Consider the following 26,483-nt stretch of genomic DNA (forward strand, 5'->3'; position numbering starts at 1 on the left):
AGCTTTTTACTATTGCTAATCAAAATTCCGAAGATACCCTTACATTATTTCATCGTCCTTTATACACTGTTGATAACAGCTTGGATATAACTGTCTTTCGGAAAAATATAATTTAAATTTTTTTGATAAAGCAATAAAATAGTAAAAAAAAAAAAAAAGTCGAGCCATTTGAATATTTTTGTAATCGGCCAAGTCCCATGTGTTTAAGAACGCAATTAGACATTTTTCTTTTTCTTTTAATTTGTCAAAAAGGCATTTTATACATTTTTTGTTTGTCAACAAACGTTTATACAATTTTTAAGGTACATGAACTAAATAAGACGAAGGAGATTGGCGTGTTAAATACTTTTGATTTTGACAACACAATTTATCTTACTCCTTTATACACTTCACTAAATAAAATAATCACACCAAGACAAAAAAAAAAAAAAAAAAAAAAAGAACTAGAAAACAAACTATAGGGTCTATGCTTAAAGTATCATCAATAAATAATCTAAAAAAGACAAAGAGCATAAAAATGAAAGAGATTTGACCAACACACATTAACGTTAATTTTGCTTTTATATACTCTATAGTCTATAGTAGTACTACCAATGCAAAATTAATCTCGCGATTAGTAGTTTCTTAAATTATTTAATTACAGACAGTTATTATTATTATTATTATTGCTCACGCGCTTTTTCGAATTAGTTAATAGTATAATTTGTTTCTAAAAAAAAAACCCAAATAACTCGGCATAAAAAAATAAACAGCTCATAGCTCTCTCTCTCTCTCTCTCTCTCTCTCTCTCTCTCTCTCTCACACTCTTCTCTTCTCTCTCTTAAAGCTCTGCAGATTTTTTCGTCTGCAAAAAACCAGAGAGAAGGACAAATTAGGAAGAGATTAGAGAATAAGAAATCATAAACAACGAAGAAGACGAACAATACAAAACCCTAACAAAGCCTTTTTCTCCATCTCTTCTTCGCAAAATAAAATGGAGTATGACAAGCCTCCGGCTACTGCTACTACTTTCTCCAGGAAGATTAATAATCGTAGCCATAGCAGCCTTAGCTTTAGTGCAAATGCTGCATACGACGGCGTTTTTGCTTCTCCGTCTAATTTGAAATCTCCTCTTGTTGATTACGGCGAGATTTTCAGAGCTTCGGGTCCTTCTACCTCTTCGATTCCGTTTCTGGATGTACCGGAGCTCAACCTTGGTAAAGTTAAGGTCGATGTTCGCAGTTCTAAGCTCGATTACTCTTCCGTCTTTGGTGGTGGTGTTGGCTTTGGTGGTTGCGATTTCTCTCTTACTCCCAAGGAAGTGATCATCAACTCCGGTTACAAAACCGCCGTTACTGACAATAAGAGAAGGTAAAATTTTCAATATATTTAGGGTTCTTCAATTTTTTTAAAAGGCTATATGATTGTGTGATTTGAGGTTTTTGCTGGAGACATGTTGAATTGAATAGAGGAACACTTTGATGTTAGATCTCTGTTGGTGAGAACTTTTTTTTTTTTGGCCAATGTGTAGGAATCGTAGGAAAAGTGGAAACGCTTCTGATGTTGTTGTTCCTGTTTGCAACGAGGGGAAAAATTCACCTGAAATGGTTAGGATGAAGCACTCTGATATACCAAATCACCAGGCGGTCTCGCGCAATGAGGATAGGACTACTACTAATGTTACTCAGGAGGCTCAGGTGCTTACTAAACTGCAGGTTGAGAGTACGAGTCCGTTGCAGAAGATTGAAAGTAAACCACCTATTATTATTCCACTAGTTGAGAGTAAGAAGACATGTAATGAGAGTTGTGAGGAAGTCAAGGTTTCTAGAAAGCGGGGTTCTAAAACTGAGGTTGATTTCGAGAACGTCTTTGCTCGGAATGGATGTAGTACGCGTGATAAGTTAACGTGCAAGACCGATTCTAATGGTGAACATCCGGATGTGAAACCAGTTTCAAGCTTGCAGCATTCATTGAATGGTGAAAATGGATCTTCTGAAAGATTTTTGGGTTCTTACTCTGGGGTTTCGAAAAGGTTACAAACTGAAGATGCTGATGATCCTCCAAGTTCACCTCCATACTTTGATGCTGAAACAGATGCAAATTCGCCTGCCGCTGAGTCTTCTGCAGCATTGAAGAAGGCTATAGAAGAGGCACAAGTAAGAATGAATATTGCAAAACAAATGATGGGAAGGAATAAGTCAGGCTTTCGCAGTTGTGCAAAACCGAAATCTTGTGATGACCCTAAAATCGAGATTAAAGGGGACAAAGAAGTTGAAGAAATTACAGAGGAAAGCAGAGACAACAATTCTCAGATTCTTGGTGAGACGGGGAACTCATCTGAACAATCATTTTCAAATGAGGGGGATCAGCATGCAAAAAGAGCACGGAAGCTGTGGGAAGTTCCTGAAGGACTTTTAAAATCAACTTCAGACCATAAGCTGGAAGAGTTAGAAGAACACAATGTGGTTAAGCTAGAAGAGGAACAAGCAAGAAGAGGTCGCAAACACTGGGTATCACCTGGAGAGATATTCAAATCAGTTATGAACGGTAAGCAGCAGGAGCCAGAAAACTTTGCACCAGCCAAACCTGAAACTGATACGAAACAAGAGGTGCAACCACTGACTGAGAATCCCTTCTATACATTTGGACAGCTTGGCAGTAAAATAAAGTGTGTTGTAGAGGCCTTCACCTTCACGGGGAGCAAGGTTTCACAAAAGGATGAGCAAAAGGTTACTGAGGAGGATAGTTCTACCCTCGCTCAAATGGTTCAAGGTGAGGAAAATAACTCACAAGAGATGCTAGCTGGTATTCCAGTCATGGAAACATATTCAAGGGAAGTGGAAGAGACCCCGCAACAACCTGAGAGTAAGACCGAAACTAATATTGAAGAGAAGTCTGAATCTACAATCTGTGCTTTCACAGAAGGGACTTCTCAGACTATGGAGGTAGAAATTGGAACGCAAGTTAAAAGTGCTTGTGAGTCTGAAGGTGGATCTAAGTGGGGCGTAGAAGATTTGCATGAAAATCCTGACCCAACTTACACTGTTCTAGATCAGGAAGGTGAGAAGGAGAGAATCTTTGAGCCACTTGAGATTTTTGTTGGTACTGATGATACCAAAACATATGTGAAGGAAGTGGAAGAGATCCCAACACCTGATCATATTTTCAGTAAAACGCAGTCCGATGATAGTGTTGGAACTATGGTGTCTTTTAACAGAGAACATATTTCTGAGCCAGGAAACACAGATGAGGTGCAAGAGACAATGCACAAGGTTCCCAGGCGAAGAGGAGTTTGGAAGACCTCTGAAGACGTCTATAATATGATCAAGGCCCCGAAGGAAAACAACAGGCCCTTGTGGCTAGGAGGTCTGGAGAATGAAACCACAGAAATATCCTTCCGTGAGGAGGGTGTATGGATTCATGATGCTAGCGAGGAAACAGAAAGTACATCTGGACAAGCTAATGATTCAGGATTACAAGAAAATTGGACCGTTCTTAAACAAATGTTTAGGCAGATGTTTCAGCCAGCAGATATTAAGGGAGAAGATGAAACTTACTGCTTAGTGGAATCAGTAAAGGATCATCTTGATATCCATCACAAAGCTGGAGATGAGAACGGAAACGAAACTGCAGAGACTTCTTACTGCCAGATGACTGGCACAGATAGATATGAACAGGATGAGGTGGAGACAGTAAGAAAGGATTATGAAGCCTATGCACATACCAGAGAAAATGAAGAGTCGACGCAAGAAACATATGGTAAGGTAGAGCTGCAAGGTAAAACGTCTTTGGTCCGTGAACTGATAGGAGAAGAGCTAGAGGCCAATAGAATGGCTAGCGACCAAGAAGGGGAAGATGCACACGAATTATCTGAAGAAGCTGGCTGGGCTCAACGACTTGCTGAACTTGATGAGATAAAGGAGCATGCAGATTCTCGTGCTGAAATGCATGAATATGATGATTGCAGTAAAACAGACTCAAATATATCTGGGGAGAAATTTGAGGAAACGCATGAACTAGCAGAAGAAACTAAGATCGATGGTAGTGTAGATACTGACACCAGCAGGTCATCTTTTGAAATGAGACAAGGGGATTCATACATTGAGGAGGTTGGCGTTGAGCAAGATCTCAGTGATCAATTCCCTGAAAAAGCCAGTGCTGTCAGCAGCACAGAAGAACACGTTGAAGACATAGATTCTGATTCAATACGAAGTGGTTGGAGTGTTGCAGAGGATGATGACAGATCAATGCAGGATGGAGTAGTAAGTCAGGCAGAATGTAAGCCTGACGAAATGGAGGAAACCAAAGAAGAAAATGATGACATGAAAACAAGTTTTGGCCTAGAGAATGATGAAGATAAGACTGAACAAGAGCACCGGTTTGAGTATCAAGAGAATGAAACAGATAGAAGCAATGTGGAGGCAGCTGAGTCTTCCTGTTGTTTGCCCAACGGAGACAAAAATACTTTCACATCAACAGATAGAAATACGAAAGAAAATGAGGGAGAGGAGAGTTGTCGATCATCTATAGAAAAAGGGGGAGATGCTGCTTCTGATGCTTCACAGAACGAAGCAGAGCTGGTTGAGGAACATCTGAAAAAGAAAGATGAAACAAGAGAGAAAGAGAAGGAAAGAGAGAAGGAAAGAGAAAGAGAGAAAGAGAGAGTTATGGTAGAAAGAGCTATTCGTGAAGCCCGCGAAAGGGCGTTTGCTGATGCTAAGGAAAGAGCAGGAAAAGCTGCAATAGAGAAAGCAAAGGCAGGAGCCCACCGTAAAGGGACTTCTGAGGTTCCAAGGAGATCAGAGAAGGCTTCTGTTGAGGCAAATGATAAGTTGTCATCAGCTGAGAAGGCTACAATGCAAGCTAAACTCAGATCTGAGCGTGCTGCTGTAGAAAGAGCACTCTCTGAGGCCAGAGAACGTGCACTGGAAAAAGCATTGTCTGGAAAGGCTGCTTCTTCTCAAACAAAATGTTATGGCGGCAGCAAGTCATTAGGCTCTTCTGGTGAAAGACGAGGCTCCTCATCTTCTGTGAGTTTTTGACACCTATTTTCTTATTCTTCTTTCAACTTATCATTCATAGCTCTCATGTAATATTTTGATTTGTGAAATTCTTTAGCAGGGTACAGAGAACAAAAGTTCAGGTCCTTCCAATTCTTCGAACCAGACTGGTATGTCTCTGTGTATATATATATAGTCGTTTCCAAGATGTTTGACCAATATACTGACTTGTTCATTTGATTTGCGTGATGAAGCCAAAGGTGAGCCAATCCAGAGAAGTAAAGCTAGATCTGAGAGACACCAGAGAACATCTGATCGCGCGGTATGTACACCAGCTGTTCATCTGTCTCTTATAATCCTCTTATCTCTGCTTAGAACATGTTTCTGTGCTGTCATCATTCCAGGCAGAGGCTCTTGCAGAGAAGAAACTTCGTGATCTTAAAGTCCAGAAAGAGCAGGCAGAGAGAAATGTAATCACATATATGATCAGATTTTTTTTTTTTTTTTAAATGTCATCTTTGAATTTGCTGGTTGTATTAAGCCTTCTTCTTCTCGGGTTGAAATTGCAGAAACTTGCGGAAGGTCTTGATGCTGATGTCAAACGGTGGTCGAGTGGAAAGGAAAACAACTTGCGGGCGTTGCTCTCAACACTCCAATATGTAATTTGTTTTCTCCATTTGTACAATAGCTCTTAACTCTGTCTAACGGATTAGATGATCAGTCTTAATCGATTGTTCTGTGGTTTGCAGATACTTGGAGCAGAGAGTGGATGGAAACCGATTCCTCTCACTGATCTTGTTTTAAGTGCTTCCGTGAGAAAAGCCTACCGAAAGGCAACTCTTTACGTTCATCCTGACAAGCTTCAACAACGTGGCGCATCTACACAGCAGATGTACATTTGCGAGAAAGTTTTTGACCTTCTCAAGGTTTCTCTCTCTCTCTAACCTATCAATATAAAATCAACTCCACTTGATTGAGTTACCTCCATCTGCAAATCAGTCTCTAACCAGCTTCTTTCTGATCCTACAGGAAGCATGGAACAAATTTGGTGCAGACGAACGATAAGTAAGATGGTGTGAAACTTTGGATCTTCCTTTACCCTATTATCAGAAGTCACCCTGCAAATCAGAACCAATCAGCCCGAACCTAAGTTAAAAAAAGTACAGGATAAGCTGCTATGGTATGGGATGAAGACAGATCTAGAGATGTAATAACCAGTTATAAATATTTACATCCATGGGTCATTATATATAAAAGAAGCTCATTCATGTAAAAACCATCTCTCACCCGCTTCACGGATTTTCCGATTCAAAATCTTATCAGAAGCCTCTTCCAAAATCTATTGTCGGAATGACTCCACTAAGCTCCACCATTAAGATCTTTCTCTACTTTCAAGTTTCAACACAACCTTGTCTCATGTTATATAGACATCCTCCCAAGAGAATGACGTAACTAATAATGTAATGTAGGACTTACCTACTCACCAAAGACATTCTCTCTCTCTCTCTCATCATTGATCAAATCACTGACTTGATTCATTTGATTGATTTGGGACAGCTAATGAGCTAAGCCAACACCATTAGGAAAAAGAAATTGAAGAAACTGCCGTACAATGATAAAAATAGGCTTATTCATATTCTCAGCTAAATAAGCCACAATATTATTCATCAAGTTAATAAGTAGTACATTATTAAGTCAATGTGGTACACCAACAAGCCGCATGAGAGAACTAAGATAACAGGGGGTTTTAAAAGCCGAGCAAATGAAGCATTATAGCATTTTGGGCATGCATGCGATTCTCTGCCTGTGGGAAGACAATGGAATAAGGAGCCTCCACGACTCCATTGGTCACCTCGACTCCTCTTTCTGCAGGTAAACAATGCATGAAATAGGCTTTCTGTCCAGCTAACTTCATTAGAGCTTCATCCACCTGCAATTGAACATAACATGTAAGCGTGAATCAGTTTACTTTACTAAGCGACCAAACATTTTACCAAAAGTAAGCCAGATATGACTTATATGTTACCTGGAATCCCTGGAATGCTTTACGGCGAGATTCGGCTTCATCCTTTTGCCCCATACTGGCCCATACGTCTGAGTACACAACATCAGCTCCTATGACAGCTTCTTTAGGATCATTGGTGATCTCTATCTTACTTAATCCAGCTTGTTGTGCCTTCAAAACTCTTTCTTTGTCTGGTTCAAACCCTTTTGGGCAAGCGCAGACAAAATGAAAAGGAATAACGGATGCCAATTCCAACCATGAGTGTACCATATTGTTCCCATCTCCAACATACACAACCTGGAGTTAATTGAATCATTGTTAGTATATTTCGCGTTTTTTATATATGAGTTTATATGTATGCAACATATAGAATATGCGATGAGATCATCATACATGTCTACACTAGTTGTGTGCTTTGACATAGATAATCTTGGATGTCAAGATTTCATGCACTAATCTTGGGTTTGTTTCAGTTTCCCATGTTATAAGTAAGGTGTATGTATAAATGTAACTTGCATCTACAGCAGCAGGCGAAATAGTTAACTAACCTTTGTCCCTTCCACTTGACCAATATGCTCAATCATTGTGAGGGCATCAGCCATGATTTGGCAAGGATGGTTATGATCTGTCAGACCATTGACAACTGGTACACTCGAATAGTTAGCCAGATCAAGAATGTCCTGCAATAGAAGTGGATTTAAGTTTGGTCATTCAGCTTTCTGAGATTAGAAAGAAGTGCAAACTCAAGCATATCAGTTGAAAAATGGATACTAATGCCACTAACAAGACACCAAAACAAACATACAAATGCATTTATCTTTCTGAAATTAGAACAAGCCATATGTATGCTTCTAATGTTCCATCTTGTAAATTTTTTATCAATCAATCAAACAACTCACCAGCATACCTGATGAGCAAACACACGAGCCATAATGATGTCATTATAGCGTGAGAGAACACGAGCAACATCACGAGTTTCCTCCCGCTTACCCATCTGAATGTCATTGGGACCTAGATACACCGCATGGCCACCAAGCAAGAAAAAACCAGTCTCAAAGGAAACCCTAGTCCTCATGGATGGTTTTGCAAAGATCATAGACATAGACTTCCCTTTAAAAGGTAGATAATTTCTCTCCCCTGATTTCAAAAGGGCCTTAACCTCTGAAGCCTTGTCTAAAATCAATTTTATGGTCGCTGTGTCAAAATCATCAGTCGCCAAAAAGTCTTTCAGGTCAGACTTTCCTGCAAACACACAAAACAAGCAGCAAAAATAGGGTTTTTAGTTAATCATTTTCACCAGATGATCAAGACATTATGCTATGATACATCTCAGAATCGTGAGGATATGAATCTATAGACGAAATCAGCAAAAAAAGTATCAAACTTGCGTAGTGAATCAATCAACAGAGACCATTAAAGGAGTCACATTATCTCATTTTTCGAATGATAAAATCAGAACCTAATACCAACATGCAAATCTTCCTCAGACCAAAAACCAAAAATAAGGAATGATGAAGAAATGGTGGGGATTGAACCATTAAAAACCAAACCTTTGACATCGGAAGTAGAAGAAGGCGAAGTGACGGAGGAGGCTTGACAGGAAACACGAAGGCGAGGGAGGGCCGGAGAAGCGAATGAAACGGCGGAGAATCTGCGGAGAGCAGTACCGGGGACGAAGGAGGATGAAGAGGAGGAGGAGAAGAAAAGAGAAGGTGATCGAGCCGTCGAAACGTGAGAAGCCATAGCCGCCATCGTCTTTTAATCGAGAGAGCTTCTTCTGTCTCTGTGACTGTCACTACATACATCTTTTGACCTTTAGACACCTCCGGTGGCATTTTTGTTATTGGGCCTTGTGTAGGCCCATTTCAGTTCTACTAATACGTTTTTTTTTTTTTTTTGTAACTTGCCCTAATTTGAGTTAGAGGCGCGACCATCGTTTGTTTGTTCTACGAGCTTGTTGTTCCGATGAAGACGGTCACCGGAAGAATTAACTGTTCAGAGCCAATCTCTCTGTCTAAGGCAGCTACGCTTCTCTCTGGATTCGTTTCCTCCGACAATGGCGCCTCTCGAGACGTAAGCGCGTATCTACGACGAGCCTCCGGTGCCTTCACCGAATTAAAGAGCATCCACAGGGATATAAAATCGAAGAAGAGGAAGAGTGATGGAGAGAGGAAGAGAAAGAAGAAGAGGAAATCCAAGGAGATTGATGCTTGACGTTTTGGTTAGTTTTTGTAATGAGAAAAATTTAAGTAAGCTTTCAAAATTTTGGGTATGTAAGCTAAAGATGTCACTTCTTTAACAAAAAAAAAAAAAGATGTCACTTGTGAGAAAGATATGGTTTTTATAGTTTGATACCTTGAAGTTATTGTTTTGAAACAAAGTTCAAATTTATGATGTTGCGGAGAAACTAACATTGGTGGAGTTGAACTGGTCTAACTTGGTTCATAAAATCTTTACACAAATGTAAAATGATCACAAGGCGTTTTCTGCGCCATGTTTACAACGCTTGCCTATATGTAAAACTAACTATTTCAACACTGATTCAATGTCTCATTTCATATTTTGTTTAAACAAAGGCATCTGGCGGGGCTTGTTCTGGAATCTGCATTCAAAAAAGCAACAAAATAACCTTAAAGATTATATAGTTATGGCAATTAAATTTTGTAATCAACTTAAAAAAGTTTTGAGCAATTTACCTCCCCTGGATTCCATTTCTCCTTTAACCATATACTACTATCAACAGGATCACCTTGTATTTGCAGCTCAGTTCTGCCGCAAATGATTCAAGTTAGAAACGTATGAAACATCATAGTATGCTGTCGATGATCGATTTGTCGACATGTTCAACAACATGGAATTAGAATGGGGGACTTACCCGGAGGATGTATTTGTTGTGTCTACAGAAGGAGCAGTGAAAGATGCAACAGGGACATTGAAGTTAAATGCATTGTTCTGGGAATTGTTGGGAGCCGGCGTTGGAGTTTGTCGACCAAAGATGTTATTGTTTTGTGGAGTTGTGGCGAGTCCGGGTCCAGGTCCAAATGACGCTGGTTTGAATGCTACTGATGGTTGGGTTTGAAAACCAGAGGGACCTGTAAATCATTTGCAAAAGAGGTTTTAAATGATGGGGAGTCGTGGCCTCTGAGAAAAGTTTAACACTTGAAGTAGTACCTGAAGGAACAGGTTGAGGTGTATTGACGCTGAAAGCATTTGGTTGTTTATTAAAGCTTGCAAAGGCATTCGAAGGTCCAGATGAACTATGTAGAGGAACCATTGGCCAGAGAGAAATATGGAAACAGAGAGTTTATGGAAGCACCACTTTACTGGAATTTGAAAATGGAGAAAGCGCACAAAAGTTGATACCTGACTCCACCAGCATTGGTATTTGGGAATGCAGCTTGTTGATTGTTCGGTTGTTGATTAAAGCTTGCAAAGAGATTTGGAGGTCCAGATGAACTGTGCAGAGGAGTAGTTGGCCAAAGAGAAATATGGAAACAAAGAGTTTTATAAAGGTAACACAAACTTGTCAGGAATATGGAATACGGAGAAAGCCCACAAAAATTGGTACCTGACTCCACCAGCATTGGTATTGGGAAATGTAGTTTGTTGATTATTTGACTGGTGACTGAAGCTTGCAAAGGCATTCAGAGGTCCAGATGAACTATGTCAAGGAACAAGGGAAAACAAGAGTTAATTTATGAAGGCAACACAAACTTATTGGAATATATGAAAAAAGAAAAAACGGAGAAATCCAAGAAAAGTTGATACCTGAGTCCACCAGCATTGGTATTTGGGAATGCAGGTTGTTGATTAAAGCCAGAGAATGCTGGAGGAGAAGAATTGATCTGATTGGTTGGTGGGAATATACTAGGAGTGGGTGAAGCAAACGGGCTTTGGTTGGCGGTAACAGAGCCTTTGTACGGATTCCGCAGAAAGTTTTCAAACTCAGCTATTTTGGAGTTTTGCAAATTTCTCTCCCTCTCAACCTATATAATGCACCATTATAAGTCAGGGAAAGAGAAAATCAACTTATGTCTCATGAGTATGAAAGGGAAACTAGTGTAAAGTAAAACAAACATAAGAAAAGTTAATCTCACAATAGACTGTAGAGGTATTCCTCGTTTAGCTTCGTCGTATGCCATTGCACGTAGCTCTTCATAGCTGATATCACCAGTAACGTCACATGGAAAACTAGAAGAAACCAAAAATAGAAGATAGAAAAGATCAGACACGTTATAAAGAATGGATAAAGATCAAGGATACTGAACAAAATGTGAAGCAATACACATACTATTTCCAGTGGCCATAGCATGTGAGTTTCCACATAGGTCTCTCATTCTTAAAATCATCTTGCATTACCCGCTTACACGCAGCAGGATCTGTGCATCTTTTTTGCATAGTAACCAAAGACAGAATCAGTAAACTTCCAAAGAAACAAACGGCAAAACTGTATGATATACATATAGAAGAAGCATATACTCACTTATGGTCTGCAGACTGCGTCTGTTTACCACCAGTCTGCTGCGCAGAAGCACCACCAGCAGCATTAGGTGTAGAACCCGTCCGTGACCATGTATTCTCGAAAGGCTGAGTTTGCAAAAAAAGCATCATCATATCACCACCAATTCATTCAACAGCAGGAAAAGGCACCATTGTTTCTCATCCATAAATAAGAACGGTAATTGCATCTTAAAAGAGGAAAAAACCTGGAACTGATTGGGTCTGCTGGAACCACCACCACCACTTTGTACACCAAATCCAAAAGGGTTAGAACTCTTTTGTTGCTGCTGCTGTTGTTGTTGTGGTTGTTGTTGTGAACCAAAGCCAAAGGGATTATTTGGTTTAGCCTGTTGTGGATGAAGAAATTTACAATTTTCCCCATACCTACAACTGCAAGAAACAACACCCAACGAAAACAATGAGAATCCAAAAAATTAGGTATCTACTAACACTTAAAAGAACCGCCACTAGTAACGATCAAAGTCAAGAAACATCGATTATACACATTACTTCCGTCACGCACAACAAATTAAAACCCCAGAATACACAACAAGTAACCTAATTTTTCTATAATCGAAAACTCTAAATAAACAACAACACACAAGCACCAAACTGAGTCAAAACAACCTAGAACAGATGAAGAAGAAGAAGATGAAAAGAGAAATTAACCTGCCACGCTGAAAGTTTCTGCAGAGTTCCTTTCTCATTCTCGCTGCCTTCTATAAACCTTCAACTGTGTGAATGACTACCATATGCAGTGTATATATGATTTTGCTTCTTTAAGAAAAAAAGAAGAAGAAGGAAGCGTTAGATCGACGACGAAGAGTAACACCAGGAAAAAAAAAAAAAAAAAAAGGCCTATGTAAATTACGTTATTACCCTTAATAACATTGAGGTATTCAGGGGCATACACGTAAATCCACAAAACTTCATCTTTCTCTTATCCATCATCGTTAACTTAATCGTTTCTTCTACACCAGGAAAAAGAGTAGTAAGGTAAGCTCTGAAGGCGAAAATGGCGGTTTCTCTCCCGAACTCGTTTCTTCAAATCAATCCATGTGTTCCTTCTATGGAATTGAGAAAGGTAAAGCTCCATTATTGATCCTCATCCTTCTTCCTCTTCTTCCTTTCCCTCAAAAATCACTAAATTTATTATTTTGGGGTTTTTTTTTCAAAATTAGCCGGCTATGGCGGCATTGTTTGGCGGCGGGAAAGGAAAAGGGAAACAATCGGCGAGAAGCAGCAGCAGCAGCAATACGCCGGTGGTTCAAATAACATGTCGTAAGAAAGATTTGCATCCAGAGTTCCACGAAGACGCCAAAGTTTACTGTAACGGAGAGCTGGTGATGACGACTGGAGGAACTAAGAAAGAGTATGTGGTTGATGTTTGGTCAGGTAACCATCCTTTTTACCTCGGGAACCGCTCGGCTTTGATGGTTGATGCTGATCAAGTTGAGAAGTTTCGTAAGAGGTTCGCTGGGCTTTCTGAGATTATGGAGATTCCTGTTCTTAAAGGTGAGATTGTTATGCCTACTAAGAAAGGTAAAGGTCCTGGCAAAGGCAAGAAGAAATGATGAGATAAGTTACTTTTGTTTCTCTTTGGTTAAAAAAAACTTATGCCTTTGAATTTGATACTTGCTTAGGCTGTTAAATTGTTTATGTTAATGCTCTTCTGAATTGCAATTTGATTTATGTCTTGTTTATGTGTAATTCGAGAGTGAGGATGAAATCTGGAACTTTGCTATCTCTATGTGTGATTTAGTGATCTCAGAGCAATGTTACAACTTACAAGTAGTGGACAGCTGAAGGATAAAAGCTTTTAGCTTGTGATTCTTGAGTTTGACATTAGTTTTAGATGGCTAGAGAAACATAGCAAATGATCCTTTGATTCTTGTGTTCTTGCAAATAAAAGAAAGGATGAGGCTTTTGCCACAGTTTGTTGGAAAGTTATGGCATGAACTTTATGACTAGTGTGTCAAATCGGTGTTTATGTGTAAGTGTTGTGTTGATTTAGTTGCTTGAGATCGTTTTTTCAATTAGATTTACGGCTTGTTGAACATGGGTCATAGTCTATGCAAGTGTCTGCTGAAGTTATCAGGCAGAACATGTACTGTGATGCAGTGGTCTTACTAATAGTAAGCAGAGCACAATCTTGGAGTATGGCCATACCGTAGGTTAGGAATAAGGTTTACTTGGGGATATAAAAGACATATATTGGCACTTGAAGATTTGCACAACTACTCTTTTGAGGGGTGTTGCTAATACTGTATCGGTGTGACTAAGTTCATTCAAGTTTGAAAGAAAAACACGTGGGCTTTTAATCGGTTATATTAAGAACTGTGTGAAAGGAAGAAGCGGCCCAATTAACCTCACCATGAAATTGTGTGTTTCTAAGCAGTTTGGGTAAGGGATGTACTTACAAGTTACATCGTTATAGCCTATAGGGGAAAAGTGAGACCAAATCAAACTGAGACCGAGTCAAAAATTGTAATGACTTAATAAAATTGGAGGTGGCTCACGTCAAACAATGTGGGATCAATCCTAACCAGGAACTAAACTATGCTCATATACAAACACTATGTAACTAGTAATTCGTATGTTGAAGTTGTAGATCCCTTTTAAATTGACAATGTTGTGTGATCCGGAGACGTAAATTATCTTAAAGCTCAAAACTGGTAGATACACACACACACACACACTAAAAGAAGGTATTTGAGGATAAACTAATGTTCTGCTGTTTCCTAGCATAAAAATGATGAAAGATACTCTGTTCGGGCTAGTGAAACGATATATCTAACCGCATCTATAATTAGTTTGTTGGTTATGTTGGAACAATCCAAATGAAACAAACTTTTAATAATGTTGGAACACAATACAAATCGTTGGTTGCGTTAATTTGTCGAAATAATGCATTCGTTTGTTTGTTCGGGGACAGTGATCAGCTCTGTCGATATGCCAAATCAGCTTTTGTCTGCAATAAACACTACTAGCTCCCCCTATATTTTATACTATCATTACTATGAATTAAGCTAGTAGTATCAACTTAATATACAAATATTTTGCATAGGCTATGCGTAAGAAGTTTTCTTCTCCGTCGCACGTGACTCATCTTATGATCTCACGTGGTTCTCGACCATTGTCTCCGATTCTTTTCTTTTGTTCGGGATCCATGAACCTCGTAAATGTGTTGTAAGTTATAATGTTCTTCTTTTACTTTGACGGCGTCGGCGCGTGACTTTCACGTGTATTCTTCAAAGATTAAGTCCTTCTTTTGTCCATGTAATCAATTACCATTATTATTTAATTTCTCAAAAATGCCCAGTCGGTCGAATATTTCGTTACAGATGGCATTGTTAATTTTATAGTAAGTTGAAATATATTCAGTATATACGAACGAGATAGCATAAGTGAACTATTAACATTTTTATCTTCGTGCAAGTTTCTATATAGTGAAAATAGTGTCGATAGCTATAATTAATTATTTATGGAAAATTAGTAGTAGTAATCAAACTAATCAGTGTTTTCTTGTCATTGACAGGGAGACAAAACAAAACAATGTTGAAGATTAAAGTATTCATTCTCTAGGTTCTTTTCTACCAGTACATTTTAATACTAAAAACCAAAAAAGAACAATTACTATGTATTTTGCTCTACCATTATTGGTTGAGTGTCCACAATAAACATAATTAGGTAAAAAAACCCAAACAATATAAAAATTAAGGGAAAAATGCAAAAAGAGTCATATAAAAAGACAAGTGCTGCGGCTGCGATGGTATTATTATTATATCGTATCAGAGGTGTGTCAGTAGTGTATCTCCTCTCTTCCTAAAACAACCGCTTCACTTTCCCGTTTCAATTTTCCCGGAAAATATCACTGAATCGTTTAGTTTCCCCTTTCATTTTCCCAGAATATAATCATTTTACAAAAAAAAAAAATCTCAATCGTAATTTACTTTCTCAAACCTATACTATTAATATTCATCAGATCAAAACCAAAAACATTTACTCTGTCTCTCTGTTTCAATTTCACGGAACAAAAAAAAAAAAAAAAAAAAAACAGAGTGAGTTAAGAAAAAGAAGATGAAGCAGTTTGAGTACCATGGCGTTGAAGCGGAGAAAGCGGAAGCGATGAGGAGATACAACAACCGTAGAAGCTTCCGCGACATGCTACGTTTAGCCGCCGTAGCTTTTCTCTGTTACTTATGGTTCTCGACTGTGGCGGTTTTGTTACAAACCGTCGGCGGTTTGATTTACCGGTTCGGATCGGCTTTGATAACCGATCGTACAGTCGCCTTCGTCATCGCTAACCTACTCGTCGTTTTGATCTTCCTTCTCTCCGGCGAGAGCGACGACGAGAAGAGTAGTTGTAGTAGTGGTCATAACGAACCAGATCTCTACGAGCAATACACCTCTTTTTCCCCCGCCGTAACCGTAACCGCCCCCGACGAGAAAGTGGTGGAAGTCGATGGTGACTCGAACAAACAAATTGTTCCGACGGCGGAGGTTGAAGAGGCGGTTACGACGAAGAAGGAGATCGTTCCGGCGAATGTGGTGGAGTACGATGAATCGAGCAAGCAAATCGTTCCGGCGTATTTCCCGGAGGTTGATGTGGATGAGGCTAGTGAGGAGAAGGCGGTTACGACGACGGGAATTTATAGGAGGACGAAATCGGAGGCGAAGAAAAAGAAATCAGGGGCGGTGACAGAGTACCGGAGAACGGAATCGGCGAAAGAGGTGGAGGTGGAGATGGAGAGGCTGAGCAGTGAAGAGTTTCGTTTGAAGGTAGAAAGCTTCATAATGGAGACGAAGAGAAGCCTTATTCACGAAAACGACGTCGTTCAATATTCAAGTTCGAGGTCATCACATGACCTCGTTGCTAGTACTGCCACTAGCGATGGCTATGGCTATGGCTCTGTGTCGTGGTAGTCGAAAAAGCTGACTTGGAGTTAGATAGGGTCAAAAAAGTAAAAAAAAAAACTCAAAATGAGTTTCCTAGTTAATTTTAAAATTAGATGATGCTGGTGGTTTTTTATTTTTCTGAATTCGCTAGCTTTTATTTTCAATTTTTCATCTTTGATGGTTTATCATGCTTTTACTAGGCACCACAATGAAGCTGAAATACGGAAATACTACAATCTTTCTTTGCTTTATAAATACATTATATTTTATCTCATTGTAATCATCAGCATTTTTCATAATGACTCATAAACATATAAGACCAAGAAAAATGGAGAAAATTATGATCATATCGATTAAAAAAAAATACGATAGGAGGCAAAGCAGAGACGGAAGTGAGAGAAAATAGTCACTGATATATAAATAAAAATGTACTTTGAATATCAACAAAAAAAAAAAAAACAGTTTTCTGATTTTCCCCCAAAAGTAATCAAATCTTTGCTTAGGAGACCTAAATCCGGATATAAACATTGTTCTCTTCTATATATAGGGAGGGATTGGTGTGTATACGAAATTACCAACCTACTCAGAATGCAGAGTCGTATCACCACTTCTCGTAATTTCGTATATAACCCAAACCCCAAAGCTCTCTTCACCAACACACCTTCTTTTTCTTATGATACTTCTCATCTTCTTCTCGGTCTATGTACGCCAAAAGATCATCTTGTCTCATTAAAGCCTCATGCAAAGCCTGAATCATTTGGAGAGTATACAAGTTAATATACAAATACTTCTATCTCAATAAATGAAAGAAACATGGAATTCAGTGAAATTTAAACTACCTTTTTTGTAGCGATGAGCTCTGCTTCAAGTGCATCCACACGATAAACAGCTGTGTTAAGCAACTCCTCTTTCTCAGGAGGCATCTCATGTCGCTTCGAGTGCAGTGTTTCTACCTGTTTCTCAAGATCTCCTAGTCGGTTTACAACAGAAGAAAACACATTTCTCTCTGTGGTAGTTGCAGAAGCCGGTGAAGGGGGAAGAGACTCTCTAGCGATTGTTTCATGAACTGAAGTTTCAGACTGAATGCGTCTTTTACTCTGTGGCAGAGCCACAGCTGCGATAAGCGTAAGCAAGTTTACAAGGAACGCGGTTAGCCACATCCAGATATGACTAACCAATCCTGTTTTGCCAAAACTGGGAGTATAGTCTGAACCTGCACCAACATATTCCATTACATTGTTCTGATTTCTGATTTACATATCATAGTATTTAGCTTTCACTCTTTTACCTTCTGAGGCCTTTGGCTTTTCATGGGCCATCCAAGCAACATCCACAACTTTGTCCACCATTGGTGAATCATACTCTGATGAATCAGTAGGATTTGATCTACCATTGGCCCTAATCTGAAAGTAAGGTCCGGTAATAATTAAAGTAATCTGAAATGCATACTGTGATTTTCGCTTGTATACAATAAAAAACTCTTACATCTTCACAAACAGGAGTCAGCTTGGGAATACGAATCCCTCTATTTACTTTTGGAGAAGCCATCTCTTCCACTTCAGACCCTGATTCCGCTGTGGAAGTGTCACTCATTTTTATCTAAAGACAAAGGGGACATTATTGTTACTGTCAGATACATATTATTAAAAACAAGTTTCCCGTCTAAGTCCAGAAGACCTTTACCCCTGAAAAAGATGGCTTCTCGCTCGAAGACATACGAGAAAAACTGTTTAGAGCTGAATTATGCCTGCAGAGCGGTCCACCACTTTGAACCATCTACAGGTGGGGAGATCAGTTAGGTAACATTATTCTCTATTTGTGTAAATCTCTTTAACTAAAATACAGTAAAGAATAGGCTGTGGCAAATCGATTTTTTACCTTTAATATCTCTGGGTCATTCCAGGGACCTTTATCAGATCTCATACAACCACCTCGATCGGCACAGGTGCAAGTACCACCAAGAAAATCTGGCAGCTGGCTGAAAAAGTTCCGAATGTGGTTAGGAAGCTAAATCATATTTTGGACTCATGTCAACCAAACAAGAGGACTGAGAAGTCTCTACCTTGCATCAATCATCTCAAGTAATTTGCTTTGGTACTTGTTACCAATAACCTATTACAACAACACATCGACAATAGTGAATACGATTGAAGATAATTATAACTTGTGGAAATGTGGATGGATATGCATAAAAAGGGTAAATTTACATGAATCTTCGTGACTGTTTTTGGATCAAGAAATTGTTTCACTGTGGCCCAAACTAGCTTAAAACCAGAACCACCATTGATGATGAACATACGATGAAGTGTCTGCATATAGCCACATATATGAAATGTTACCTCACATTATCTTTAATTAAACTAATATGAAAACACACATTTGGTTACAAAATCAATAGCAACAAGCTCATACCTCAGGGTAGTTATCATTGTCAATCTTTTGCAGCTGGATTATGAGATCCCTCGCAGGTTTAGAAAAGTTCTTGAATCCCTGCAAAACACATAATTAAAGGTAATAAGATGCAGGACATCAAACAAACAATACACTAGGGAAAATTAAAAGAATCCGGTCCTTTTACTTACCACGCCTTGGACGTCTAGAATTGTTGTGCTAGAGTCAATGTGTCTCTTAGCAGCAATGCAGCAAGCTGGAAGCTTAATGTTGATAGTTTTCTCAAACTCTCGAACATGATACCTAATGAATCTTTCAACTGTAGTGACTTGCATGAGCATAGTTGGATTAACTTGTCCTAATCTTTCAATGTAAACAGGTCTTCCTTCTTTGTCAACACCATGATAACCATGAGGGTAGTATCTCAGAACTTCATCTAACTCTTCAAACTCAAAATCCTATTGACACAAAATCAAACTCTCATCACATGAATTTCAAACGCATATTAAGATTATTATTAAAAAAAACCATATAAATAACCTCGAAAATTGTGTCTGTGCCAAAATCTTTCCTCCATTGAATCATATTACTCCACATTAACTTAGTTTTCCCAATATCAAACTTCCTAGCTTTCAAGAATCTAACAGTGAACAAATTGAACATAATCATCATCATCATCATCAACAACAATTCATGAATTGTGAGAGAGGGGAATAAAAAAGCAGACCTCAACATAATGTGATAATCATCAAGAGTAGGAGGAAGCAAATTCTCAGAGACGAGCAAATGACGGAACTCGTCAACAGCACGGAGCTCCTCGACATCGTGAATGTCTTCAATGGTGAGAGAGAAATTACGATCGCCGCTTCTCCTCCTACTGCTACTTTTCTTCTTAAGCGAGTGTCTGAGCTTGCTCGAAGCTTTCGCTGCTTTCTTTTTGAAATTGAAATTCCCGATTCTTGTTTTCTTCTCATCCTCTGAAACTTCGAAATCTGACCTCCGTTCTCTTCTCTCATCGTTGCTCGAACACCCTTCAAAACCTGAACAAAAATCACAACAACAACAACAACAACAAAATCTCAAATAAACAACAAAAATCCACAAAATTCTCAATCCAAATTACAGTTTCTCAAACTCAATTCCCTAAAATCCTCAATCCGAAACCTATATATCTTAACCACGATGATCGGAGAAAGGGGGGTAGGTGAATAAATCAATTAAACTCACAAGGCCTCGCGAGTCGATCAAGAGAGCCTGACATGAGGGAATCAGGGGATCTCCACGAGAACTGGCGGATTCGAAATCGGGAGAGAGAGAGAGAGAGAGAGAAGCGATTCTTCTTTCTTCAGAGAGAAATTGAAAGAGACGTAAAGAGGGACAAGTAAAGTGATGATGATGGGGTTTTATAACCTCATATTTTTAAGTCATTCTTCTTTTATTTTATTTTTATTTAAACTTTGCGTTAGACTTATGAGAGGTACATTAATTGCTGTTGTTGGCCGGAAAACACCAACGGCAGACGCTAACACCGTCGGTGATTTTTTTATTTTCCATTTTTCTTCTTTAAAGACTTTAAAAACATAGTATTTGCTTTGCTCTGTTCTATTTTATTTTAAATATTGATTAATTATTTTTATTTTTCGGAAAAACAAATTAACTAGATGATTTCCCGCGCGCGCCAATTACCGTTATAAAATGTTTTTGTTAGTTATATAAATTCGTTAACAATGAACTATTCTGAAATGTATTATAATGAGAGAATTGCTTACTAACTATGATACATAGTAGGTCACCTAATGACCTAAACATATTCAAAATCTAAAATTGTATAAGTTAGCGAGTTGATTTTTTTCTTTTGTCCTTAAAATTTAGTGAACTAGTTGAAAATTGGAAAAAGATGGCAAGCTACACGAAGTATGAGGGAGCATATAGTCTCACATACTAAGTATAATATTGTACTCTCAACTACACGAACTATATGTATTTCATGACCATATGCATGAACTATATGACGTCATGTGGTTAACACCATAAACATACAATTTCGGTACACCGGTTAACTGACTCCGGCATTGACCAATATTGACCCAAAAAATATTCTATTTTTTTGTGTATACTATTAAAAAAAAACATAAATTGCTATATCAAGTAGTTTATAATTTTTTTTAATTAAGACAAATTCAATATTATATAACTAAATATTTTGTTTACATCTTTAATATATTCATTCTTATAATTAATAATTTTAATTTTGAAGCTAAACTAATAGTTAAATAAAATTTATTAATAATTATTTTGAATACATATATATATAAACATATATATATATATACTATTTTTCTACAGTCAAATATATTGTTTTCCAAAATTAATTTTTTGGATCTTCTATCTTCTATATATTAAGAATCAATATTGTGTGTTTTTGTTGTTTACAATCAAACATATTGCTTTTATTAAATAACAAAAAACATTGTATTTAAATAAATCAAATAATAAGTTGATATTTTTAATTGCAATAGAATAAAAAAAATCTAACTATCATAAGACTGGATGAATTAACATATATGCAATATATTTTTCTATTGCAAAACTTAATAAAACTGAAATAAAAAATCATTAATAATTTTTTTAGATATTAAAATTTTTATTTTACCATGAGTGTATAATATTTTTCAATAACTATAATGATTTTGATATGTATTGGGCTTGGTTCTAAGTATTTTGTTGTAGAAATATTTTTTGTGGCCGAAAATATTAAATAATATTAATTTTATATTTAGAGAAATTAAGTAAGAAATTGATGTTTTTAAATTAATAATGTTAAAATAAGTAGTTTTCTTATTTGATTTATTACAACAAGATTATCTGGTTTGAATTTAAGTTTTAATATCTTATAAATGATTTTTATTTCAATTTTAGTTAAGTTTTGAAAAAAAAAAAAAGGTAACTATTATAAGATTAAATGAATGGAATATATATACAATATATCTTTATTTTGGATTCATATATGTTTTTAGTTATAAAACACCATACATGATTTCTAAATAATTCAATTAAATTTTTTATTTTGGTTTCTAAATATTTTAAAAAAAAATTTTACATATTTTTATTGGTCAATATCGGTCAATGCCGATCAACGTCGGTCAATGCTGGTCAATACTGGATTCTGATGAACGGTGTACCGGAATAAGATGGTTGTGATGTTGAGCATATGTCATCATATAGTTGGTATATGTGGTCATGCAAAACATATAATTTATGTAATTGTGTATACATTTCTGAAGTTGGTATGTGTGGTTATAGTTTGTGAGCTGACTAACTCTTTTTTCCAAAAAAAATTGATATCCAATATTACATGACCTTGCTATAATTTTTTTGGGTGTTCGTTCATATATGAGTTGTTTATATAGTATTATTGAAAACCACTTTACATGATTTTCTGTTTTGAACCTGTCACAGTTTAAAAAAAAAATTCCTTTATTTCTTATTTTTTTTTTGTTTTTTGGCTTTTTCAATAAAACATTGCTTATTAATTTATTATAAATATTTTTTTCTATATTTTGCGAGCCCACTTTTGACAAGTGCTTGTCACACTAATTTGTCCTATGAAACGAATGTTGCGAGATATTTTATTTGTATGGATATGGATTTTCGTTTTTTCTATTTAATTTTTTTCCATTTTTCAATTGACAAATATTCTATTTTTATTTAAAATTTTAAATAAAAAGAAATCTAAAACAAAAGAAACGCATAGCAAAAGCTATTTCAATAGTACCATAATGTGAATTGCCCGTCATTATCGATTCACCTAAAATTCAATCGATGAAGAATTGTAAACTAGTTAAATTACAATTTAGCTCAACGAAAACCAATTTATTACTACGTATACTGTTATAATGGTTTTGGGAAAACACATGTCTTCGCAAAATAGTACGAATATATATAGATAATTTATTTGTAAACTATTTGTAATTTATTTGTATATAAAAAAAAATTAAAGAAAACTTATTTGTAAACTAGTACGAATATATATAGATAATTTACGTGAAAAATATCATAATAAAACATTGAGTGAGTTCTGATGTAAGAAAATATATCAAGATATGTTCTAGAGACATTGACTAAAAACAAAACAGACACTGCAGATATGTCGGCAATGTCACCTAAATTGTCTTTTTCTTCCAAACTTTTGTTAACCATCTGTCACTTCAAGAAAATCCATTGACATAAATAAACTAATAATACTAACTTGCTTATAAGATTGACACAACCGCAAGTAACAACAAATAATATATTGTATTATAATATTGAGAAGAAAAATAAAAACTAAAAAGAAGAAAGAAGCACGAAAACAAACAACGCCGAACACAAGAGTAGACTTATGATTAATTAGCGACCTTAATATGCATAGATTAACAAGTGATATGTACACATCACACTACATACATTATACATTTTTTCCTTTTTGGGAAATGGGTAAAGTGCAGAAGCATTCTTCGATCTCCCATCATACAGAGACGACACTTCAGGCTTCTTCCTTCCTCCACTTTGATTCCGACCAATGACTTTCTTCTTGTTATGTACACAGCCAATAATTTTTTGATCGAGCTGCCCCAAGGAGAAACATAAGCATCGAGAAACGATATTGTCATTTAGATGGATTTTAGTTCATTTCTCCTTACCTCTCTCACGTGTATTTCTTCAGGTTACGTTTGGCCCGAAACTGGCCAAGCTTGTCTCTCCACTCAGCTGCAAATCATAGAACCAACAGTGTAAGTGATCTATTATACATAGATCTGATTAAATCTCAATGCTGAGCCCCCAATCAGACCAGTAAGTGATGATACCAGTCTGATATTTGCAACATTTTGGATATAGACAGAGACAATAAGCATACCGGCTTCATCATATCGCTCTTCATCAACAGCTTGCATCATGTTGCTCAAAATATTGAACTCTTTCGTATCAAGACAAGCTTGACCATTTGGTCTGCACAAAGTTGAAACGGAGTTTTAAGTTGTGGCACTCAAATTCACAGCAAAAAGATGTGATCATGTTAGACCGATCTTTAGGTGTATGAAGATTTACCGGTCTTGTTCAATAAATAGTAAACCATCTGAAGCAGGTGCCGGTGTTGATAGCTTTCCTGACTCGATGACTCTCATTCCATCACTATATGCAAGGTACTTGTTCACTTGGATAGGTACCTATAGATGGATCAACACGATATATATCAATGAATACGTATTTACATTTAGCTGAGATGACAAATAAACATAGTTATGTCGTACCTTGCATCTAACAGCTATGTTAATTGCATCTGAAGGCCGAAGGTCGAAGCTGATACAATCCGAGGCATTACCCACCTGCAATGTTTTCCCGAAAAGCAGCCTTAATTAGTAGATGAAACAAGACAATGAATAGATATTGAGTTTCCAAGACTGAATGAAAGTTGTATTAAGTCAACCAGTTGCAAACCTTAGAAAGGTATAACTGGGCAAAATACGCCTCGTGAACTCTTTTGGTGACTCTAACAAGTCTAACCTGTAGAAAAGTTGAGACATTTTTCATGAAACAATATGTTCAGGACTAGAGGAGAATACAAAAATGAGGCCAAACTGAAACCATAAGACATACTTCGTAACCCATCTTGTCCACCATTTCCTTCACCACTTGATACATGGTAGGTCTTGCCTGCAACAACAAGTAAACACCATAAAACCTCTCTTCAATCACTCTTCACTAATCCAAAAAAAAGAAAAGACAAGGAACGATAAAAGCATACAATTTGGACATTGGTCATTGCTGCCATGAGTAACACACTAGGCATCTCCACTGCAATAATAAAAACAAAACGAAATAAGAAACTGAAAACATTCTGAGAGTGAGATATAAAAAAAAAAAAAAAAAAAACACTTTGAGATCATCAAAACTAAGCTAATACACGTACAGACGATAATGGGAAGGAGAAGACCAGTTCCATCTTCCATTTTCAAAACAATAGCAGGGTGTGGAGCATAATCTGGTAAATGCCCTCCATGAGGATTGTTATGAACACATCGTAGTTGCCTACCATCCCTCATCTTAACCATGAAACCATCTGCTCCACTCCTTACTTCAACTAAAACATTCAAACCAAAAGTTATAATAATAAGGTGGAACTCAAATTCAATCAAAACCAGACAAAGAAAATAATCCCACTAACTAGCTTACCAGCTTCCACAATACTAGATTTGACATAATCTTCATCATGTTCATTAAAATTCTCAGCGGTGCTTCCAGTACCATCAGAGTGAGAGCTGAAAACACACTTAATACTACTCCTGTTGTTGCAGAATCTAAGAGTGATTGTTTTTGTGGTAACCTGATGAGACTTGACACCTTTGTTCCGAAGATTACCCCAGAATTGGCTTCTAGGTTTCAAACCAGTGTAGTTGACAAGTGAAGCACATGCACCACCAACTTGTCTTGGACGAATCGTAGGGCATACAACTGGTGCTTGAAGCGACCTCATCTTCCTTCCTTTCAATACACAATCATCAAACACACGAGATTCTAGAGTATCAAAAACATTACCAAATCTCTAATCTGAAAAATTCTACAAACTCATTGATCCATACAACAGATTCCAAAACAAACTACCAAAAACAAAAAAGTCAAATCAATCAGTGATCTCTATACAATGGAATGCGTTTTATCATATAGATCATCTATTTATCGAGTTTAACCATAGATATCCCCAAAAAAACACATATCGATGATCAAATAAATAGGAAGATCATTGAATCACTTACAAGTGGAAACGGATAAGATCAGATGATCGTGAATGGTAATAAACACTCGCACGAGAGAGATTAGTGACGACTCTAAACAGATCGATTCAAGAAGAGGATCGAAGAGTTCCGAAGAAGCCAAAGAGAAGAGAGGATCAATCGGAAGAAGATAGATAGATAGATAGATAGAGAGAGAGAGAGAGATGATTCTTCACTTGAGGAGGAGGAGTTGAGAGATCAAAGGAGTGAGAGAATCTCCGTTACCTTTATCGACTCAGTTTTTGTTTTAATTGTCGATTTTACCCCTTTCCCCCAAATTTTGATGTTTCATTTTGCCTAACCATTTCGTATTTTATTTATGGACCAACTTTTTTGAATAAATTTAGCGATGTCTACCAAAACAAAAACATCCTACTTTTTTCATTTATTAATAAAACTAAATTGTGATTAAAATATAATCTGGTAATTTTTATTTATGTTTAGTCAATGTTAATTGTAAAAAGTATTTTCTAAATGAAAAATGGGAAATCTCATATAGGTTTTTAAAATAATTAAGGGAAAAATAATGATACAATATGTATGCTTTGACATTTCTAGTTAAGGAAGGCATCGATATGTAAAAATTCTTTAATTATTATTTGACCAAATACAACAAACACATGATAATTGTGCTTTGGTCATTGTTATTAAAATCAGGACACCGTCAATTTCAATTACGTCTAATTTGAGCAAAAGATGTACCAACAACTTATATAATAGATTAATAATAAAAAAATCATAAAGCATATAAAATTGGTACGGAATAACTCATTCACCTATTCCTGTTTTTTTTTTGTTTTTTTTTCTTGAGCCAGACCTATTCTAATATTGTAATATTGTAATTAGGAAAACCGAAATGGGAAAGGGTTAAAAAAGGGAATTCAAATAAGCTAAACG

At 36.9% G+C, this 26,483-nt stretch overlaps 8 protein-coding genes across 10 annotated transcripts; 4 read left to right on the forward strand and 4 right to left on the reverse strand.

Annotated features, from left to right (window-relative positions):
- The first annotated feature begins 695 nt into the window (after positions 1-695).
- Positions 696-6,317, forward strand: LOC104713179 (auxilin-like protein 1). Of its 2 annotated transcripts, none has more exons than XM_010430244.3 (8): positions 696-1,350; positions 1,511-5,009; positions 5,098-5,149; positions 5,234-5,301; positions 5,384-5,449; positions 5,549-5,638; positions 5,729-5,905; positions 6,009-6,317. In XM_010430244.3, exons 1-8 carry the CDS (start codon positions 974-976, stop codon positions 6,042-6,044), a joined length of 4,365 nt encoding a protein of 1,454 aa, XP_010428546.2. In that variant the 5' UTR covers positions 696-973; the 3' UTR covers positions 6,045-6,317. The 2 variants fall into 2 exon arrangements, with proteins under 2 accessions (XP_010428546.2, XP_010428547.2); XM_010430245.3 differs by having other exon boundaries at positions 5,101-5,149.
- Positions 6,318-6,592: 275 nt separating this feature from the next.
- Positions 6,593-9,219, reverse strand: LOC104713180 (ornithine transcarbamylase, chloroplastic). Its single transcript, XM_087463767.1, has 5 exons — positions 8,535-9,219; positions 7,892-8,226; positions 7,533-7,664; positions 7,006-7,281; positions 6,593-6,909 (listed from the first exon to the last, which is right to left on the reverse strand). Exons 1-5 carry the CDS (start codon positions 8,734-8,736, stop codon positions 6,727-6,729), a joined length of 1,128 nt encoding a protein of 375 aa, XP_087319893.1. The 5' UTR covers positions 8,737-9,219; the 3' UTR covers positions 6,593-6,726.
- LOC104751406 (uncharacterized) lies at positions 8,950-9,373 on the forward strand. The gene has a single exon (XM_010473339.3). It carries the CDS (start codon positions 8,950-8,952, stop codon positions 9,196-9,198), a length of 249 nt encoding a protein of 82 aa, XP_010471641.2. The 3' UTR covers positions 9,199-9,373.
- A 28-nt stretch (positions 9,374-9,401) lies between these two features.
- On the reverse strand, positions 9,402-12,344 carry LOC104713181 (zinc finger CCCH domain-containing protein 16). Its single transcript, XM_010430247.3, has 12 exons — positions 12,154-12,344; positions 11,691-11,874; positions 11,468-11,571; positions 11,276-11,371; positions 11,082-11,175; positions 10,753-10,970; positions 10,553-10,645; positions 10,348-10,440; positions 10,156-10,241; positions 9,860-10,076; positions 9,681-9,753; positions 9,402-9,586 (listed from the first exon to the last, which is right to left on the reverse strand). Exons 1-12 carry the CDS (start codon positions 12,189-12,191, stop codon positions 9,551-9,553), a joined length of 1,332 nt encoding a protein of 443 aa, XP_010428549.1. The 5' UTR covers positions 12,192-12,344; the 3' UTR covers positions 9,402-9,550.
- A 72-nt stretch (positions 12,345-12,416) lies between these two features.
- Positions 12,417-13,228, forward strand: LOC104713183 (large ribosomal subunit protein bL31c). Its single transcript, XM_010430249.3, has 2 exons — positions 12,417-12,568; positions 12,666-13,228. The coding sequence occupies exons 1-2, from the start codon at positions 12,500-12,502 to the stop codon at positions 13,056-13,058; spliced, it is 462 nt and encodes a 153-aa protein (XP_010428551.1). The 5' UTR covers positions 12,417-12,499; the 3' UTR covers positions 13,059-13,228.
- A 1,878-nt stretch (positions 13,229-15,106) lies between these two features.
- LOC104713184 (uncharacterized) lies at positions 15,107-16,638 on the forward strand. The gene has a single exon (XM_010430250.3). It carries the CDS (start codon positions 15,565-15,567, stop codon positions 16,408-16,410), a length of 846 nt encoding a protein of 281 aa, XP_010428552.1. The 5' UTR covers positions 15,107-15,564; the 3' UTR covers positions 16,411-16,638.
- Positions 16,639-16,776: 138 nt separating this feature from the next.
- On the reverse strand, positions 16,777-20,226 carry LOC104713185 (phosphatidylinositol/phosphatidylcholine transfer protein SFH5). The gene is made up of 13 exons (XM_010430252.2): positions 20,002-20,226; positions 19,502-19,814; positions 19,315-19,414; positions 18,966-19,232; positions 18,796-18,873; positions 18,591-18,692; positions 18,446-18,495; positions 18,262-18,361; positions 18,067-18,159; positions 17,869-17,982; positions 17,672-17,786; positions 17,223-17,596; positions 16,777-17,131 (listed from the first exon to the last, which is right to left on the reverse strand). The coding sequence occupies exons 1-13, from the start codon at positions 20,033-20,035 to the stop codon at positions 17,033-17,035; spliced, it is 1,839 nt and encodes a 612-aa protein (XP_010428554.1). The 5' UTR covers positions 20,036-20,226; the 3' UTR covers positions 16,777-17,032.
- Positions 20,227-23,051: 2,825 nt separating this feature from the next.
- On the reverse strand, positions 23,052-25,912 carry LOC104713186 (bifunctional nuclease 1). Of its 2 annotated transcripts, none has more exons than XM_087463768.1 (11): positions 25,569-25,912; positions 24,988-25,296; positions 24,725-24,895; positions 24,560-24,609; positions 24,412-24,468; positions 24,253-24,318; positions 24,066-24,140; positions 23,863-23,981; positions 23,672-23,763; positions 23,457-23,523; positions 23,052-23,382 (listed from the first exon to the last, which is right to left on the reverse strand). In XM_087463768.1, the coding sequence occupies exons 2-10, from the start codon at positions 25,286-25,288 to the stop codon at positions 23,462-23,464; spliced, it is 993 nt and encodes a 330-aa protein (XP_087319894.1). In that variant the 5' UTR covers positions 25,289-25,296; positions 25,569-25,912; the 3' UTR covers positions 23,052-23,382; positions 23,457-23,461. The 2 variants fall into 2 exon arrangements, with proteins under 2 accessions (XP_087319894.1, XP_019085013.2); XM_019229468.2 differs by having other exon boundaries at positions 24,988-25,292; positions 25,569-25,871.
- Positions 25,913-26,483: the final 571 nt, after the last annotated feature.

The sequence above is a fragment of the Camelina sativa genome, chromosome 9 (assembly GCF_030686135.1).
Source record: "Camelina sativa cultivar CO46 ecotype springtype chromosome 9, ASM3068613v1".
In the NCBI taxonomy this organism is placed as follows: Eukaryota; Viridiplantae; Streptophyta; class Magnoliopsida; order Brassicales; family Brassicaceae; genus Camelina; species Camelina sativa.

Excerpts from the sequence above, each read along its gene's own strand:
- LOC104713179 (XM_010430244.3), top strand. The coding sequence starts at position 974 with ATGGAGTATGACAAGCCTCCGGCTACTGCTACTACTTTCTCCAGGAAG. Across the intron at positions 5,150-5,233 it reads CAATTCTTCGAACCAGACTG|CCAAAGGTGAGCCAATCCAG; the intron begins GTATGTCTCTGT and ends TGCGTGATGAAG. Across the intron at positions 5,450-5,548 it reads AAGAGCAGGCAGAGAGAAAT|AAACTTGCGGAAGGTCTTGA; the intron begins GTAATCACATAT and ends TTGAAATTGCAG.
- LOC104713180 (XM_087463767.1), bottom strand. The coding sequence starts at position 8,736 with ATGGCGGCTATGGCTTCTCACGTTTCGACGGCTCGATCACCTTCTCTT. Across the intron at positions 7,665-7,891 it reads CTCGTGTGTTTGCTCATCAG|GACATTCTTGATCTGGCTAA; the intron begins GTATGCTGGTGA and ends CTTCTATTGCAG. Across the intron at positions 7,282-7,532 it reads GTCAAGTGGAAGGGACAAAG|GTTGTGTATGTTGGAGATGG; the intron begins GTTAGTTAACTA and ends AATTAACTCCAG.
- LOC104751406 (XM_010473339.3), top strand. The coding sequence starts at position 8,950 with ATGAAGACGGTCACCGGAAGAATTAACTGTTCAGAGCCAATCTCTCTG.
- LOC104713181 (XM_010430247.3), bottom strand. The coding sequence starts at position 12,191 with ATGAGAAAGGAACTCTGCAGAAACTTTCAGCGTGGCAG. Across the intron at positions 11,372-11,467 it reads ACGCAGTCTGCAGACCATAA|ATGCACAGATCCTGCTGCGT; the intron begins GTGAGTATATGC and ends TATGCAAAAAAG. Across the intron at positions 11,176-11,275 it reads TGCTATGGCCACTGGAAATA|TTTTCCATGTGACGTTACTG; the intron begins GTATGTGTATTG and ends GGTTTCTTCTAG.
- LOC104713183 (XM_010430249.3), top strand. The coding sequence starts at position 12,500 with ATGGCGGTTTCTCTCCCGAACTCGTTTCTTCAAATCAATCCATGTGTT. Across the intron at positions 12,569-12,665 it reads CTTCTATGGAATTGAGAAAG|CCGGCTATGGCGGCATTGTT; the intron begins GTAAAGCTCCAT and ends TTTCAAAATTAG.
- LOC104713184 (XM_010430250.3), top strand. The coding sequence starts at position 15,565 with ATGAAGCAGTTTGAGTACCATGGCGTTGAAGCGGAGAAAGCGGAAGCG.
- LOC104713185 (XM_010430252.2), bottom strand. The coding sequence starts at position 20,035 with ATGTCAGGCTCTCTTGATCGACTCGCGAGGCCTT. Across the intron at positions 19,415-19,501 it reads GATTATCACATTATGTTGAG|ATTCTTGAAAGCTAGGAAGT; the intron begins GTCTGCTTTTTT and ends GTTCACTGTTAG. Across the intron at positions 18,496-18,590 it reads AAACAGTCACGAAGATTCAT|GTTATTGGTAACAAGTACCA; the intron begins GTAAATTTACCC and ends TTGTTGTAATAG.
- LOC104713186 (XM_087463768.1), bottom strand. The coding sequence starts at position 25,288 with ATGAGGTCGCTTCAAGCACCAGTTGTATGCCCTACGATTCGTCCAAGA. Across the intron at positions 24,896-24,987 it reads ATCTAGTATTGTGGAAGCTG|TTGAAGTAAGGAGTGGAGCA; the intron begins GTAAGCTAGTTA and ends TGAATGTTTTAG. Across the intron at positions 23,982-24,065 it reads ACATAGCTGTTAGATGCAAG|GTACCTATCCAAGTGAACAA; the intron begins GTACGACATAAC and ends ATCCATCTATAG.